Here is an 18,210-nt window from a genome sequence, read left to right as displayed (position 1 = left end):
AGAAAGACCACACTGAGCGGGTAGTTGAGCTCACCGAGCGGAACAACGAATAATAAAGGAAGAACATAAAAGAACAAGGGCGCTACACGAGCCACAAGAGGACCCAGAAGCGGACTTTGGTATGAAAATAGGCTAACTAGCCATTTTTGTATGTGTTTAGTTCTCTATTGTAAGACTTGATTTGAAGTAGGCCTTAGGGCCACCAATGAAAATATCTGTTGGTTATGATCAAATGAAGTTGGCCAGTAGGCCACTTTTATCATATTGGATTCATTTTGTTTCGATAGGGAACCAGGGGAGGAAATAATTGCGAGCGGGGAGTTTTAAGCCAACATATGGTTTTGATTGAAAATATTGAAGTGAAGTGGGTTAAGTAGATTAAAAACGAATAGAAAACCCATTCCCAACATCCAATACACAACACCCCGTACAAATCCACCTTCGTTCCACATCCGTCACCCAACAACCACAACACCAAACCAACAGTCAACAACTCAAAGACGGAATCACCGCATGCAAGAACAGTAAGTAAACGTGTATGCGGGAAAGGGGTCCAACTGAAGTGCAATGCATGCAAATGGCTGCTTGGGTATGGGGAATGTGACCCAAGTGATGTGCAACACACAAAGAAAATATTAGAGTTACCTCTTGGCTACCAATTCATGGCCATATGCACGTTCATTGAACAAGAGAGTCAGTGATCTAGCGGGGAGTTATGCCAACACATGGCTTGAATCAGTTGTTTCTCGGTGGGGTACACAAAACCACCCAACTCCCCACAGGAACTCGATACTAGAAAAGAAACAAAGGCAGTGGCATGTAAACATCTACAAGGAGCCAACATGGAAATAACATAGAGTAACATGGCAGTGATCAATATTGTGGCAAACCAGTCGTCATTCCCTCAAATTTCTCCAGGAGAGTCAAAGTGCCTCAGGGTTAATAATGCAAAGCAGAAAGAAATAAAGAGTCTAATCCAATCAAGACATCAAGAAATTTCAAGGAAGAATAGCATCACATAGTACTCGAGAAAAATGGAGAAAGATTACCAATAGCTGTAGAAGAAGCAGAAACAACCGAAGGAAAATCTTGTAAGGTCGTGGTAGCCGCAAAACCATGGCTCGAGAAGATAGTAGTGTTCGCTCTTGCAGGGCGAGCAGATTCCGATAGAAGCTGTGGTGAACCGGGGAGCCACGACGGTTGGGGAGTCTGTCTAGCCGAGAATGAAAACAACAAAATTTTAATGTATTTCTCATTGGAGCAAATTCACAAACACCATGAAGGCACAATGGTGAAGAGGGGTTGTGGCCAGATTTTAAAATCTAGAAATTGAATGAAGAAAGTGAGGTGTGGGATTATGCAAGATGGAGTAGGAGAAACGCCGGCGAAGGAAATGCGAGCAAGCTCTAAGGGCAGCGATCTTCCAGCGACAACGAGAGTAATCGGACAAAGGAGAGGCAGAGAGGTTGAAGAAAGTGGGATAGGGAGTTTTGAATCTGGAGAATGAAGAAAGCGGGAATGAAGAAAACCAAGAGACAGTGGCTTGAAATCCAATTGTGAATGGGCTTGGGTTATTCAGCCCACTATCATAAGCTCAACTCACATACAAATAAAATCACGGGCCGCTACAAGTACAATTAAAATTGGGCTCATACACAAGCATTTTGGCCCAATGGGCCAATGCTTGCGGGGGGCATTTGTTTGCATCAAAAATTAAATTGAGCCCAACTAATTGTCTAAGCCCAAAAATTTAAATTGACAGAGAAAAAGAAGAAGCCCATTAGTGTATTTAAATAAGCAGATAACGTCCAAGAGATCGTGGAGAGAGGAGGAGATCGTTGGAGAAAATGGGAAAAGATCGTGAGTCATGGGGGAGTGGAAGGAACCGCACCGCACCGCACAGTAAAGAAAATGGAGGAATCGGCAAACGACACAAATACACAACTCTACACAGACAAAAATCTGCAAAAAAGCTCTCTGCTAAATTTACAATCTTCAAGCAATAGTTTTTCAAGCTTTTCAGTATATTTCTAGCGTCTTCTCATTTTAGATTTCATCACAAGTTATTATATTTTCAAGTTTTGATGAATTCCTACAGTTTTGTAAATTCAAAATCATGTCGGGGGTTTATTTGCATCGATTCACAATAGTTTTCTTTATTTTGGCATTGCATTTGTTTTAGGAGACTATAACTGACGGTCGAATTTAGAATTCACGTCGCTTGAATTTTTAGAAGTTAGATTTTTATCATTTTACACAAATCGGTGCATTTTCGCACCTGGAACGCCCGCAACACTAAATATTGTGCAAACAAAAATAATATTAACTCAAGGAGGTAAAAATAAGATATTATCTCAATAAGAAATGTAGAGTTAAAATATAATTATTATAGATTAATTTTTTTTAAAAAATCAACTTTAATATTTCTCTCAATTTACTTAGTTTTACGTACATATAAAAACAATAAAAAAATAAAAATATACTAAGATATACCTGTCAACCAGATAAATTTCGTTACATAGTTAGCAACGTGTGTACTAGAATGAGATCTTATTTATATGGATACTATACTCATTTTATTTCAACATATAAGATCTTATTATATATAAAATTTCTAAAAAAAAGTGCTCTTATATATATATAAGCAAATCTTGACCATCTATCTTATCATGGAGATAATACCTTAGATGAAATAAACCTGGAAACAGATGATTGAGCCCTAAGGTCTCTCCTACGCAACGTGGCGCTAGAATGGAAGGCATTTGGACCGGGCCCACTCCAAAAATATCCATTTCGCTCCATTTTTCTAATGTTGCCGCTCTCTTTCTGTAACCAACCCATGCCAAAAACCTTAATTACTCCTTTATCCCTTTCAACTTTTTCCCTACTTCCCCTGAATCGACTCTAGATCTGTTTGTCTGCTTTTGAATTGGTAAGTACGTTTGAAAATGGAAGGTCTATACACCGAATGATTCTCGTGATTAGATCTGGTGGCGTGTTTTTGGAAGCATGCGATGGTTTTAATTTCGATGCGAGGTATATTTGATTGAATTTATTGGATTTTGTTTTTTTTTTAGTTATATTTTTGGTTTGAGTTTGGAATTAGGAGTTTTGGAAATGCTCCGGGGATTTATAGATTATTAAGTGTGGACCTTTCGTTTTTGTACCGGGGTCTTGTTTCGATTAGCACAACCGCTTTCCACCGGTTTGACATGGCAAAACTGAGATTCTTATGTTTTTCCTTGCCATTTATTTTTAATTCATAAGATTGGAGCGGAGCTGCATGACATTTATTTGAACACTCACGAGCTTGTTTTTCCCCATGTTGTATTGTTTAGATTTGATTTCCTTGGGGTGAAATATGCACTGTGTCTGATTATTGATTTTTTGATAGTTGTCGCGGGTACTTGTTGATGAACGGAGTGGGAGGCCAGGACTGCGTGACTGGCAACGCAATGGAAATGAACGATCAATTGAGGCTTGTGCCTGTTGATTCTTTTGAAATAGTCATGTAGAAAGAATATGGCTGAAGTTCTTGTTGATTCTAAAATGGAACATGTTGCATGCCAAGAGATGGACGTTTGCAATGATTTTGAGCTAGGAACATCTACTGGGAGGGATGAAAGGAACGTGTTTGTGAATATAACTATAACAGACTGTTCTGTTGCTGGTGAGACAAAACAAATATCAAATAACACTGAATTGTTGCAGTCTTCAGTAATGATTAATGATAGGGATGTTGCAGTTTTGGCCAAATCTAAACCTTGTTCTGAAACACAAGTGCAGGGAGCTATCGGCTGCACTGGTGTTCCGATTAGTAGTCTGCCGGAGCCATGTTATGAACATCAAAGTATTGAAGGGTCTGATTGCGTGAAAAGTCCAATTGAAGAAGCTTTGAATGGTGAAATACCGGTCCCTGATGAAGTATTGAATGACAGTGAAATGGAGCCCGGTGCTGAGAATCATGCGATTGGAGTACTGGACAGTGGCGACTTGGAGCACTGTTGTGTGACCGTTGAGGTGAAAGAAGCAGCTAATGACTCCATGTCAAATCATTGCCCCTGTGATAAAGCGGAAGAAACCTCCAATGATGATGTATATTCTGAGGTTTTGAATCCAAATCCCTCCCTGAAGCACTTGACTTCGAGTGTAACCTCAAGCAGCCAACCGCTTGATGTACTTGCTATTGATCCTGGTGGTTGTGGAGAGATGACATCTGCTTGTTCCCAAACTTCAAGTGATGATGGAAACTCTTGCAAGGAAAAGCATGCCCAGAATTACACATCGGAATCAGTTTCCACATCTTGTGTTGCGATTGAGATTCCCAAAAATACTGTCACAACTGTTATTAGAAAGCTCACATTCAAGTTTAGCAAACATAAGGAAGATTATGATAGTAAAATATCTTTTCCTGCCAACCCTCACAAGCGGTCATGGAATACTCATGAATCGATAAACGGGAATGAATACGCAGACACACCCGATCCATTGTCATGTGCCCCAAACAGGGAAATGAAGATGTCTAAAAAAATAATCCCAGAAAATTACCCAACAAATGTTAAAAAGCTTTTGTCTACTAAAATTCTGGAAGGAGCCAGGGTGAAGTATTTGTCCATATCCGGGAAGGTGTGTCACATCGCATTATTTTACTTTGTTACAAATCAAATTTGATTATCGGAGGCTTAAGACTATGGCTTTGAACTTTGATTTTTTTATGTTGATCAGAAAGAGATTCCTGGTATAATTAAAGACTGTGGGTACTTATGTGGTTGTTGTCTTTGCAATTTTTCCAAAGTAAGTTCAACCTAAAAAGCTAAAATATTTGTGTCGGCCACTGTGTTGTAATTAATTATGATGAATACATGAATGATACTGATAGGTGGTTAGTGCCTATGAGTTTGAACTTCATGCTGGCACCAAGACTCGACACCCCAATAATCGGATTTATTTGGAGAATGGGAAGCCTATTTATAGCATAATTGAGGAGCTGAGAACCGCCTCTCTTACTTCACTAGACGATGTGCTAAAGGCGGTGGCTGGTTCTTCTGTCAATGTGGAGTACTTCCAGGTCTGGAAAGGTAAATCGGATGCCTATGTTTATCCATTCAGCCATTTTTCTGTTCGAATTACTCTGAGAATGATTGTAATGAGCATCACTGCATCAGGATCTGTTACATAAAACTGGGATTATATTTATTTGTTACTTCAGTGGTAACTGTTACTTCAGTGGTACCAAAATCTACCATTTGATTTAGCAAATGTATGGGTCCCCTGGATTGAGGCCAAGAATTGTCTTCTGCTTTTTCTTGAGGAAGCTTAGGGCACCCTAGTTACTTCTCTGGACTTTGATTGTACCACTCTCTTGATTTGGATAGTCATTGACCTCAGATTTAATAATCATTTATTCTTTACAGATTCTGGGTTTTAAATGATATTTTAACAGTCAACTCTTTCTTTGGTAAATGCCTAAACCCAGTAGAGTTTTACTTTTCATTGAATTTACATACATTTAGGTGGATTTCATTTTCATGTTTTTAAAATAATTTTCTTGGAGAGGAAGGTCATTTGGAAACTTAAGGATTGTAGTCTGCTGCCTCTATTTGTGCTGCTGCCAAAGTAGCTGTAGTGTAAGTTTGAGTTTTTTGGGCGTGATCTATGTTTGTATGGAGCACACAAACATTTTAGCTCTGACATTTTTCTTGAATCGTGACAGCAAATCTCCAATATGCAAATACAGTATCTTGTGGAGATTGTCCTTATCTGAGCGAGCCTTTTTACCAGAATGGCTTCATCAATAGGTACAGTATTTTTAAAGATTAATCTTTTCCTGCAATCTCCTTCCCACCACCCATTAAGAGTGCTCCTTTACATGATAGAGTTTTGTAGAAAAATCATAAAACTGGAAGGTAATAGAAGATGGTGCATACACTTCAATATGTTCTGCTCGCGCAAGCGGAAAGAACATGTTTCTGTTGACTAATTCTTTGTGTATTGAAGCTGGTGACTTTTGATTGTCCTGTGTCAACTATTAAATTTAGGTGGAATTGAACTTTCTACTCACTTATTTTCTAAAATTTTCTACTGTAACAGTCGGTCAATTGAAGATGGGCCCTGTTCTGATTCAGGCAATTTCCATCATGAAGTTCCCGTCAATCAGCAAAGCTACACAGAGGCACCAGTGGAGCAGAAACGCCAGATTAAAAAGTTTGCTCTCTCTGTTGCTCTATCTTATTCTCTAGTTTGTCATTTTTACGTATGCTCATTGTGCAGACCAAGAAACAATCAATCTTTCTCAGTTTGGGAAAAGAAGAAAGCCACCAGAGGTGGCTCTAAAAAAAGGTTTTCTTCTTTTTCATCATTAAATTTTCTTCTCAGTCTTTTAGCAAGAATTCTTTTTTTAAATTTTTGGTGTTTTTATGGTAATCTACCTTTGTATCTGTGCGCGCACACACGGAGAGAGAGAGAGACACACACACACGCACGCGCACACACACACACACACACACACACACACACATAATGTGAATAATTGGTGCATAAATTACTTTTATACCTAATGAACCCCTTATTGGAGTACCTTTGATTTTGTGTGTCTAATGTATGATAGGGACAATGATTTACATAAATTACTTTTCATGCCTAATGGACTGCCTGATGGGACTGAGTTGGCTTATTATGCTAAAGGAAAGGTTGGTTTTATTGGTGATGTCTGAATTTCCCAGTTGTTTATTATCTGCCTCTGTTGATAACTATTTAAAGCCTTTTACTTTACAGCGCATTCTCGGGGGCTACAAGCAGGGGAATGGTATCATCTGTAGTTGTTGCAACACAGAGGTAATAATTTCCACGTACAAATCTGTTTTTTACTCTATTGTTGATGCTTTGCATCTAGTAAAATCACTCCTTATTTTTCTGCCACCTGAATTCATCTTTCTATATTGTTAAGTTCCCATTATTGATAAATTTCCATTTTTTTGCTCAGCTCAGTCCTTCCCAGTTTGAGGCTCATGCTGGATGGTCTGCGAAACGTCAACCGTAAGTAGCTACAGAAAGCAAGTTAGCAATTTTTCTGTTTTACGTTTAACTGTTGCTGACATTGTTTTTTGTACATTGCAGCTATCGTCATATTTACACATCCAGTGGCTTGACACTTCATGATATTGCCTTAATGTTGGCAAATGGCCAAAGCCTTGTCACCAGTGGCAGTGATGATATGTGTGCTGTATGTGGAGATGGTGACAAACTTATTATATGCAATGAATGTCCTCGAGCCTTTCACGCTGGTGATTTTTTGCCCCTCCTACATCTGTTAAACTTCTATGCTGGTCATTACAATCTGAATTTTGTTTCTCATACACTTGCAGCTTGTTTGGGTTTGCATTCCCTTCCTGGCGATGACTGGCACTGTAATTACTGTATTCACAAAGTTGGCCCTGGTAGCAAAACTTCTAGGGAGTCGAAACCTATTATCCTCCGGCTAACAAGAGTCGTCAAAGCACCGGAATTCGAGACTGGTGGTTGTGTTGTCTGCAGGTCTGTTGCAGTAGTTGCATATGATTTATACTGATTCCTGTTCTTATGTGTAAATCTTGTTTGTGAATTCCCTGTTGATTTATTTCTGTTTCTACTTATTGGTTTATTTTTCTTTATTCTCCAGGTCCCAGGACTTCAGTGCTGTTGAGTTTGATGATCTGACAGTCATCCTTTGTGATCAAGTATTGCTTGTCTATATTTTTGTATCTATGCCATTCACGGTTCACCCTTATCATGTTGAATTTAATTTAGGTTTTGTGATGTTTTGAGTCTGTTATTTTTGGCAGTTGACATTCTTTTTGGTTCCATTATCTAGTGCGAGAAGGAATACCATGTTGGTTGTCTCCGTGAGCGTGGAATGTGTGATCTGAAAGTAAGTTATTCTTTATATTTAAAAAAAATTGATTTTTTTGGCTGTGCTGCTATTCACTGGTGTTACTTGTTGCAGGAACTACCAAAGGGTAAATGGTTTTGTTGTGATGATTGTGACAAGATCTTTAGCACCCTTCAGTTGCTGACTTCCAGCAGAGCTGAAGTAATACCAACATCGGTGTCTGCTGCAATATTTAGAAAGCATGCGGCTGTAGGCCCAGACAATATTGCATTGCAATGGCACATTTTGAGTGGAAAAAGTCGCCAACCTGAGCATTTGTTGCTGCTTTCCCAAGCTGCAGCTATCTTTCGTGTAAGTGCTCTTTGGATAAGGTGTTGGACGTGGATTGTTGTACATAGTCCTGCGATAGGTGTAATTTCAAACTCAAGAATATTATATAAACAAAATACGTGAATGATGTACTGTTAATCATAATTTAAGTGCTTTTGTTGGGTTAATGTGTTAGACATAGATCGTATTTAGTCTTACAAAAGTTGCAGTTTCAACTTAGGAATATTAATTATTAGATATGAAATATGTTAATACGCTGTTAATCATAATTTTTTATACTTGTACGTTTACTTAGTCGAAGAGCTCTTCAATTATGTCTGCAAGAATCATCACACGTGAAGCCAAGCTGTTGAATCACTTGTGTGCTACTATTTAGTTGTGAATAGTATTCTGTTGTTAGCACTTAGCAACTGTACCAAGTTCTTTAGGAAGATATCTTTGTGCACTTTGTTTATTTTGGAGGTATATTTGTGCATTTTGTTGCTGGTCATTTTTTAATTTTCTATGAATTATTTATTCAGGAATGCTTTGATCCCATTGTTGCCAAATCTGGTCGTGATCTCATCCCTGTCATGGTCTACGGGTGAGTTGTCTCTTCTCCATTATTTTGTTGCCAACAGCCGATTAACTCTGCATGTTAAAAAGTTGGGGGTTTCTTAAAACTTTGTAAAGTGTGCTTTATTATTTTTTTGATGAATTGATTTGGTGCACTTGGATATTGATCATGTAGTTTACTTTCTGATGCCATTGAACACAGAATAATTGGATCGCATTAGTGAAGATTTACGAGTGTTGCGTGTCAAATAGCTAATTATTGAATTTTACATAAAATCCTTAGAAGTAACCATCCTTTGAATTTTTATGATTATGACTGACATCAGCATCTTTCTTGTGTAGATAGTCCTAAATGACTTTTGATCCATCAGCTGGTAGTTCTGCTTACTAGTTTTGTTATTGAACACTTGCGCTACCATAGGTACTTGATTGTTCTAATCCATAAATGGAGAATACATATAAGAGAATAATTGCATAAAATGAGACGTCAATTTTTTCATTCTGTACTTCTTGGGATTATAACAGATGAATCCTCTTTACTGTTTTTCTCAATCAAAGTTAATTAAAAAAAATTAATTTTGATGCAGGAGGAATATAGCTGGCCAAGAATTTAGTGGAATGTATTGTGTGGTTTTAATTGTGAAGTAAGTCTCACTTTTTAATCATCATGGTTGATTGCTTTTTGCTTTGTGAATAGGAGGCTATTTATTATATGTTACAAATGAATATTTGAGCTTCCATTTGTGTGCAGTTCTGTTGTCATATCTGCTGCTCTTCTCAGAATATTTGGACGAGAAGCTGCGGAACTGCCTTTAGTGGCTACCAGTAAAAACAATCAAGGAAAGGTAAGGCCATGTTTGGTTTTGGAAAAATGAGTATATTTCCCAGATGCAAAAACAAACCATTTTCTTTTCATCTCCATTTACTCTTCACAAAATGCTTTTACATTCTGTTGGCCGTGCAATTGTTTTTTGAATTAGATTTTGCGTCTACCTAGAATCAATTTACTGATTATTATATTTTATTCAAGCTCGATTAGAATTCGACTTTTCATCTACCTATAATCAATTTACTGATTATTATATTTTATTCAAACTCAATCAAGTATGTTTTCAAATATTTTTATAGGTAACTGAAACAATTAAATTTGAATTATGTAACACATTCTTTACATGATGTCTGGTGACATATCTATGGCAGAATTATATCTTTCATGAAATATAATCGAGCATTTACTACATTCTACATTTCATTTTCTGAAAATGTTTTCATAAAAACTCGCCTTTACCCAAGTCTCTTATCTATCGAAAGTTAATTATTTCCCTCAACCCTTGGTGAGATTTTAGGCCATGTTTGATGTGAAGAATGACCATTATTGAAAGGCTGCTGTTATGGCTTGCACCTTGCCGGAATTTTACACTGATGAATGTTTTTTGTTGAACCATAATACTTGAGTTGAGATCCTGTTCTGTCTCTCATTTCCTTTGTTTTGTTTACTTGAGTGCAATTGCTGGAAATATTCCTTATTATCAAAATGTTTTTATCTCTAGATCGTTGTTGGGTTTCTTGGTTATCTAAGGAGGTGATTTCCGTTGACCTGCACTGACAACTTCTTATATGTGTAGGGTTTTTTTCTGGCATTATTTTCGTGCATTGAAGGGTTTTTGTATTCAATGAATGTGAAACACATCGTACTCCCTGCTGCTGAGGAGGCTGAACCCATGTGGACGAAGAAGCTCGGCTTCACAAGGACGAGCCAAGAGCAAGTATGCACATTTTGTATTTTTCTTTACTTGTTGGTGGGCGTCACTTTTTCTGTTTGCTCATTTGACGTTGAAGCTTTGTAGAAATAGAAGTCAAGTGGTGGTGCTAGAAATTGATCGCTGGCCTTTTTTTTATCAAATTGAATTTTGAAATGAAAATGGTTATTTAGTGATTGTTTTTTCATATGCATTTCCTTGTACTTTTGCCTATCTAAGTGTGTGGAGCTTTTTTCCTGAGGGAGATGTTAACTGGAATTATATTTAAAGAAATCACGTTTCTACAATATTTCAAAGTTTTACTCGTTAATTTACCGGTTTCATTTAAAATGCGCTGTTGGTTGTTCTTAGAATGATCTTTGTTTATGTGTAGTTCCCTGCTTGTTTTTTTGTATATATTATCCGCCCTGGTTTGCTTTTAAGCTATGAGCCAGCTTGTGTTCAGCTTGTTTGGTTTGATTGACTGATCTCAACTTTTTTTTTACATTGTTCTGTTGAGCAGTTGCTCAGGTACACGAGGGACCTTCAGCTGACAATCTTCAAGGGGACATCGCTCCTAGAGAAGGAGGTGAAAGCGCGAAGGGGCTAATTGATGTCCGTTGGATCATGAAGGACCTTCTCTTTCTGAAAATAACATTTGATACTAAGAAAGGCACCCATGATGTCTGTTTTATCATGAAGGACCTTCTCTTTCTGAAAAATTTCATTTCATACTGGAGACTTGAACAGAGCAGATTACAGAGCGTCAGTCTTGTCTCTCAAAATTCAAAAATACATACCGGCTGCAGTTGCTGTTCTTTATTGAATTTCAAAATCAATCATCTGCCAATAATTTTTGAAGAATCAAATCCGAGCAGATCGGATTTCCCAGACTCTGGAACGGAAGCAGAACATTCCATTTTCTCAGTTGCTGAAGCACATAGCTTAGTTTCTTGCTTTTATTGGACGCCTTCAATGGTGTTGGCTTTTGGGCATACAGCGAGAGTTTGATGTATAGACGAAATGTGGATGTGAATTTGGTCTAGAGTAATCCTATAGGCATGCTATTATCCTATTTTTTAGCTTGCACGCTAAGATTTTCTTTCTTCCCCTGTGTCGCTTTTCCAGCTGTTTTTTCAGTTATTTCATATTTGATGCGACGTTATTTTCATGAAACATATGAATAAAGCATATCTGCTGGCTTGAGTTTGTTACGCACGTGGTAATTTTGTTATGCTTATGGGTTTCATATAAGAAATTCAGTTTGGTGACCATGATCGGGACAGTCTCATTGGATGATCGAAAGTGTTTCTTGACGTGTAATGTGCTCAAATGCTGAGAGTTTTTTTACTCTTCTTTTCCTTTTTTCGTAGGAGCATATACTGTTAATCTAATTATTTTTGAGCTAGTTGGCTTATTTTGGGCACCTACTCTGACACCCGCTATCACCGTAAGTACTGTTTGGCTGCGAGCAAACAGATGGTTTGGATCTTTTTGTGTGTATTTGTTGGTGAAGATTTGTGTGAGTATATATATATCATCGGCTTGAAGATTTCGTGCGCTGGAAGAGGCATTTTGGGATGCCTTGGGAATAAGGTAAGTAGATTGTCACTTTTCACCTATATATAACTAAACAAAATAATAATGAAATAAATCATTAATCTTCATAAATATCAAGATATATATATTTTCTTGTATTTGTTGCTTTCAATTAGCATGACACCTTGCATGGGACGACATTTTGCTTGGTGTGCGCTCACTTGGCATCGGGAGTGAGTATTAGTGTTTCTTTCTTTAGTCCTCAAATGCTTTTCCAGTCACGAGCGACATAAAAACAAAAATAGACTTAATTTGGTCAATTTGACGTAATTGAATTTGCCTCTTTGATGTGATGTAGCCCTATAATTTGGCTAGGGGACTCGAACTATCGTCTCGCATCAATCAGTGAGGATGCATATGAGCTACTCCGAAGGAAAGATTGGCATGCACTGCTTGAGAAAGATCAGGTGTGTTAACTGTCTATCATCAACTTCAATTGTTTTTTTTTAGCCTTCCGGTTTTTTAAAGTTAATATTACAAAATATCATTTTAAATAAATCAATTCGAAGCGAATATTTCATTTAATTATTTTAATAAACTGCAGTTGAGTATAGAACAAAAGGCTAGTCGAGTATTCAATGGATGAAAAGAAGGGCAAATATCTTTTGCTCCGACTTACAAATACCTCGCCAACTCCGACCATTACAACGTGCAAACCTCGTCGTCAAAACGCAAAATTATCTGTTTAACGAACCGATCTCGAGCAAGACTCATAAAACATTATAAACCTACATATTAAAAACCAAACTCAAGGTATTCACGGACTGAACTTGAAGTACATATTGTTTGGTTAGATTTAGTTAGTTTACGTCTTTTTATGGTTTAAATATCTTTCCACTAACTCAAAAATGTTTTTTATGTTTTAAATATCTTTCCACTAACTCAAAAATGTAAATTTAACTCGACTTATAAACTCTGACACGATCGGTCCCATCGAATCCCCAGTGGCATAAAGACAACAAACCAGCCAATAAGAATCCACCACGTTCCCGGGCCCACAACATCACATTCCCCACTTCCCACAGAGAATCTTCTCATATTCCACAAATTTATTCGTAAGCAAGATTTTTCACGGCCAAATTCCACTTTCCTTCTTTAAATGGGGACAGAGGGAACGCGTAATGCACTGCTATCTGCGACTCTCCTTTACTCAACTGCTTTCTCTCTCTGGGTTTTCCATCTGTTTTTCCTCCATAAACATCTGTATTCGCCTTCCTGCTTTATATTCTGTTCTCTCTTCAAGTTTCTCTTTCAGTGCTGCTCAGCATCCGCTGGTCGTTTTAGGTAAGGTTTATATTTGGATCTATTCATAACATTGTTGTGTATTTTCTGCGGATTTAGGATCATGCGTGTGATGATTTGTGCTCGATTTCTATCCTCGTACGCTTATATATCTTTTCCAATCCATTTCAACCGTTTTTATTCTTACTAATTTTGTGCTATCAGAATATGCACATTTTTTCAAGTGTCTAATGAAAGCTTTGATTGATAATGTTTTTTGGAGCTATTTTTGTTTACACGCTCATTTTGGTTTGTTAGAATTGTTTATGGACTCCTTTGGAACGACTAACGAGAACGTACTGACGGCATCGAATTCTTAGACATGCATGAAGTTGAGCACTCTCTCTCTGATCCATCCGAATATTTGAGGCTGATTCTGTTTACAGTTAGGCCCTGTTTTGAGTTTTTCCTCTTTTACCTCAATACCTTGTAGTTGGCGGTAACTTCTGTGCTGTTGAGGTATTTATAAAAGTCATATGAAACCAATGCTATTTTGAAATGTTCGAGCATTCATTCAAAATGTTTTGGTTCCTGTCTGTCCAGTTTCTTTACTGTTGAAGTTCGTCTTTGTTTTTAAATTTTACTCTTGATTTCTTATTTACGGTTTCACCCAGTCCAATATAACGATGGCTAGTGGTTGATACATGATTATTAACGTTCCCTTTTTATTTCGTTCCTCAAACATCAATATTATGCATTTTTCATGAATTTTGCAACTGCTAATAATTCGTCATTTACATCTGCTTTTTCCCATATATATTCTCACCACATTATGGTTTGGTTAGGAGCTTATCTTTAACAATGTTCTTTGCAGTCTGCTGCTATGGCTCCACCTATTGAGAAGTCAATCAAATCTGATACTCAAAAATTATCACGTTCACCTCTTAATGAAAGAATTCTGTCTTCCATATCGAGGAAAGCTGTGGCTGCTCATCCTTGGCATGATCTTGAGATAGGTATGTAACTTTAATGTATATCCTCATAAAAAAGCATGAAGTTAAATAAATTTGATCTTTTTCTTTCTTTTTTCTTATGCAGGACCTGGAGCACCAATTGTTTTCAATTGTGTATGGCTATTGAACTGATGTTTTTTCCTGCATTTTCTTACTTGGCCCTATAATTTAGAGCCGAAACCATGTGAAACAGGGTTGCTCCTTTTTTCTTGAATTTTTATGCAAATTGAGTATTCAAGTTTAAAAAGTGTCCTTCACGTCGCGCCTCAAGCACATGTGAACTTCACATACGTGCAAGAAAGTTGTAAGATTTTAGCATATTGTAGATGTGATTTGAAGATCACAGCTTACAATGTATTTCAACTTTTGATTTTGGGAAATTGGAAATTTCAACTTTTCAATGGTTGAAAAATGGATACCTTTTTCTGACTGCACCAACCTTGAACACTTCTTACCTTTAGCTTTGTCAACACTTTCCTTTTAGTAGTCCACTTTGCATGGAGAATGGGCCGGCCTTAGTTCACTAGACTTTTCATATTTTTGAAGTTATTATTTTTTGATCCCGGACTTCTATTCATATACTCTCTTTCTCGTCTCGTATTTAGATGGTACTTTTTTCTCCCATGTGAGACTTGCTCTGTTCATGTTCATCTTTTACAACTATACTGCTTTAGATGCCCAATGGTCAACATATCACTTTCGTTTTTTCAAACTAGGTTTCTATGCACTCTTTCGTCTCCTGCACGTCGAATTTGATAAATCGAGGCATTAAGTTTTAGAGTTGTTTCAAAGTTCATGTATCTGGATTGAAATCACGCGGAATCGACATCCACCGGTTAAATTGCTGTGGAGTCCATACATTTTTATTGGAATCAGCACTCACTTGGTTAAATTGGATTTGAATTTATTTTAACCGTTTTTAAGTTTCAGTAGCTATGCAATGTTATTGAGATTGACTCTTAACATGTGGATTGGTCATTCTTTGTGTTTACTGCATATTGTATCAATAATCTGCACTCAAAATCAGCTCAGCTTTATGTTGGAAAATCTTGATTCGCATTGCATCACATATGCATGAAACTACCGTGCTTAATCCATGTAGGTGGTTGAGATAAGTAAGGGTAGTAAGGTGAAGTATGAACTCGACAAGAACACAGGTCTTATCAAGGTACTAGGCCTATCTGCATGTACCTCGATTTATGTTGGGTTATTGTTATATATGTTAAGACTCGTTGGCATCTGCAGGTTGATCGTGTTCTTTACTCATCAGTTGTGTATCCCCATAACTATGGCTTTATCCCCCGCACTCTTTGTGAAGATAATGACCCGATGGATGTTTTGGTCATAATGCAGGTATGCAGTTCTCTCCCAAACCTTCAGATACTTTTTGAACATGTGGATTGTTTGTAATTTTCTAGGAAATATTGGACTTTGTTGCTTAAAAAATGCGCTACCATGAAAGTCGAGTGGTTGTTCGTAAAACAAGTTCCATGATTTGGCTTCTTGCTATCACATGCAACTTGGACGCTCAAGTGTGTGCTTTTGTATATATCAGTGGCAAGCACAGTGATCATATGATTTTCGATATGAGTAGATTTTATCTTGCAATGGTTGCACATTTAGCTCCTCGAATCCCATAGCTTGGACCTTTAAACACTAAGAATGCAGTGGCACATTTTAAGAAAATTATGCACAAACAACTTCATTTCATTTCAAGGATTACATACGAAACAATGTAAATCAAGCGCCTTTGAGCATTTCAAGGTAGAAATGAAGATTAAGACCTATGTTATGTGAAATGGGATTGCACAGGCCTATTTTTTTTAAAATTTCACTGGTTAATGTACTTGCACAGGTTTCACTGGTTAATGTACATCTTCTGAGTTTTGGCATCAGCTTTTATATCGTTGAATCTTCAACATGATAATAGAGATGGAAGACAGAATTTCTATTTCCACTTTGGAAGTTGGAATTAATGTTTCATCTTTTAATTATTCTGCAAATATAAAACAGGAACCAGTTCTTCCAGGGTGCTTTCTCAGGGCAAAAGCAATAGGTCTTATGCCCATGATTGATCAGGTACACTAACAGAATTTTGACAATAATCATACTAGTATCTTGAAACAAAAAGAATTAAAACTTGTTCTTGGAAACAGGGGGAGAAAGATGATAAGATAATTGCTGTCTGTGCTGATGATCCTGAATATCGGCATTACACAGACATCAAAGAACTTCCACCACATCGCTTAGCTGAGATCCGCCGTTTTTTTGAGGATTGTATCCTTCATGATAATCGATATCTGTTGCAGATTTTTCTATTGACCGAATGATTTCTGGTTTTTCACTATATGACTGCAAGATGTGTTCTGTACATTGATGAATACTGGACTCCGCATTTACTTGTTATCTTAACTATCAATCAGACAAGAAGAACGAGAACAAGGATGTTGCAGTCGATGAATTTCTTCCAGCCTCAAATGCTTACGAAGCTATCCAGGGTTCCATGTAAGTGATCGTGAATGTCTGTACTGATAATAAAGCAAGATGGTGGAATACTAATCACTTTTTTGATAAAGCACTTTTCTTAATTCCTAAACTAATCCATCACACACGTAACTTTAATTAATACATATTTACTTTTTTTAGATTATGCTTAACTTTTAATATTTTAAAATTGTTAAAAAAACATTTTAATTTTGTTGGTTAAATCAAAACTTTCAAGACAAAATACACGGTGCTTATTTAGTTTTTCTTCAAGGTCATGTATTTGGTAAATTATTCAACTCCCTAAAAACTTTTCACCTCCAGGGACTTATACGCAGAGTATATCGTGGAGAACCTACGACGGTAAATTACTTACCACTTCAAAGGGAAGAGCTGTGGATCGTTATATCGAGAACTGATTATTTCAGCGTCTTTCTTTGGTAAGAAAAATCTGTACAAGGCTTTTTGTTTTTCAGGTATTATATGATGGCGGAAATTCATCACCTCATAGATTGTTTTAGTAAAATTCTCCATGAAGATGTCAATGTAAACCCTATAAACATAATATTTTTATTTGCTATGCGAGATTTGGATTGACAAATCCTTTTTTTTTCTTTCCATTTATGCAATCCGCCGTCTTCAATTAGTCATGATATCTTACTTTATTTGGTCTTAAAACGTACTATTCCGTAAATTCATTTGAATAACGGAGTTGAATGTCATTTGGGCATTTGCACAACCAAAAATAAATGTGTTTTGGCGTGAGAGCATTTAGTGAACCAGTGCATGTCAAACTTAGAGTCCCAGATTTTACTATTGTCTTTTTGTACTGTTTTCGTCCGCAGTTACACGCATCTTGAGAAAACATTTACATGCATCTCGTGAAATTTTCAAGAGTCGTTCATCTCATAATTGCCTACAATCAAGTATCTTTGATTTCAAAATTCTTGTGTGATTTTTTAAATACACATTAAGCCCTTCTAATCCTCTCCTCTCCATTGATGTGTGTCGACAAGAATTTTTAATATGTGGGGCTTGGCAGACTATTGAATAGTCAAAGGAAAAAAAATTAAAACGTGTATTAATTTGCAGCCGCAGAAGAATTTCAGATGAAATTGCGTGATGAAATTGCGAGGCAATTTCTTTGTTCACACGGTCCAGGGGCTCTATAAATAGAGCTCCTCCTTTCATTCTGAAATCATCCCTTCTTCGAGTTTTCTCTCATATAGCATTTGAGTGCTTAGTTCTATAATATTTGTGAGGTGTTTGTTCTCCTGTATTAAGAGAGTTGTGTTCTCTTTGGAAACACAGTGAGTGAGTTGTACACCACAAAATATTATAGTGGAAATTCTTTTCATCTTGCCCGTGGTTTTTACCCTAATAATTTTTAGGGGTTTTCCAC

At 37.0% G+C, this 18,210-nt stretch overlaps 2 protein-coding genes and 1 pseudogene across 8 annotated transcripts; all 3 read left to right on the top strand.

The window, feature by feature from the left end:
• Positions 1 to 2,789: 2,789 nt before the first annotated feature.
• LOC140817866 (uncharacterized) lies at positions 2,790 to 11,705 on the top strand. Of its 3 annotated transcripts, none has more exons than XM_073177660.1 (20): positions 2,793 to 3,036; positions 3,395 to 4,626; positions 4,726 to 4,794; positions 4,880 to 5,078; positions 5,714 to 5,798; positions 6,091 to 6,204; positions 6,271 to 6,339; positions 6,608 to 6,689; positions 6,775 to 6,834; positions 6,983 to 7,035; positions 7,117 to 7,283; positions 7,365 to 7,533; positions 7,658 to 7,715; positions 7,850 to 7,906; positions 7,982 to 8,218; positions 8,719 to 8,780; positions 9,340 to 9,396; positions 9,504 to 9,597; positions 10,378 to 10,518; positions 11,015 to 11,705. In XM_073177660.1, exons 2-20 carry the CDS (start codon positions 3,523 to 3,525, stop codon positions 11,099 to 11,101), a joined length of 2,964 nt encoding a protein of 987 aa, XP_073033761.1. In that variant the 5' UTR covers positions 2,793 to 3,036; positions 3,395 to 3,522; the 3' UTR covers positions 11,102 to 11,705. The 3 variants fall into 3 exon arrangements, with proteins under 3 accessions (XP_073033770.1, XP_073033761.1, XP_073033765.1); XM_073177664.1 differs by having other exon boundaries at positions 2,798 to 2,932; XM_073177669.1 differs by lacking the exon at positions 11,015 to 11,705 and having other exon boundaries at positions 2,790 to 3,036; positions 10,099 to 10,512.
• A 59-nt stretch (positions 11,706 to 11,764) lies between these two features.
• LOC140823982 (type I inositol polyphosphate 5-phosphatase 8-like) lies at positions 11,765 to 12,904 on the top strand (annotated as a pseudogene).
• A 273-nt stretch (positions 12,905 to 13,177) lies between these two features.
• LOC140817841 (soluble inorganic pyrophosphatase 4-like) lies at positions 13,178 to 17,426 on the top strand. Of its 5 annotated transcripts, none has more exons than XM_073177633.1 (10): positions 13,178 to 13,374; positions 13,692 to 13,756; positions 14,186 to 14,327; positions 14,410 to 14,438; positions 15,427 to 15,492; positions 15,570 to 15,677; positions 16,338 to 16,403; positions 16,481 to 16,601; positions 16,748 to 16,829; positions 17,133 to 17,426. In XM_073177633.1, exons 1-10 carry the CDS (start codon positions 13,212 to 13,214, stop codon positions 17,173 to 17,175), a joined length of 885 nt encoding a protein of 294 aa, XP_073033734.1. In that variant the 5' UTR covers positions 13,178 to 13,211; the 3' UTR covers positions 17,176 to 17,426. The 5 variants fall into 5 exon arrangements, with proteins under 5 accessions (XP_073033734.1, XP_073033754.1, XP_073033748.1 ...); XM_073177653.1 differs by having other exon boundaries at positions 13,213 to 13,374; positions 13,692 to 13,830; XM_073177636.1 differs by having other exon boundaries at positions 13,220 to 13,374; positions 13,630 to 13,756.
• The last annotated feature ends 784 nt before the right edge of the window (positions 17,427 to 18,210 follow it).

This window comes from Primulina eburnea, chromosome 2 (assembly GCF_022965805.1).
Source record: "Primulina eburnea isolate SZY01 chromosome 2, ASM2296580v1, whole genome shotgun sequence".
NCBI lineage: Eukaryota > Viridiplantae > Streptophyta > Magnoliopsida > Lamiales > Gesneriaceae > Primulina > Primulina eburnea.
The sequence above is the reverse complement of the archived record's forward strand: the minus strand, read 5'-3'. Positions and strand labels throughout refer to the sequence as shown.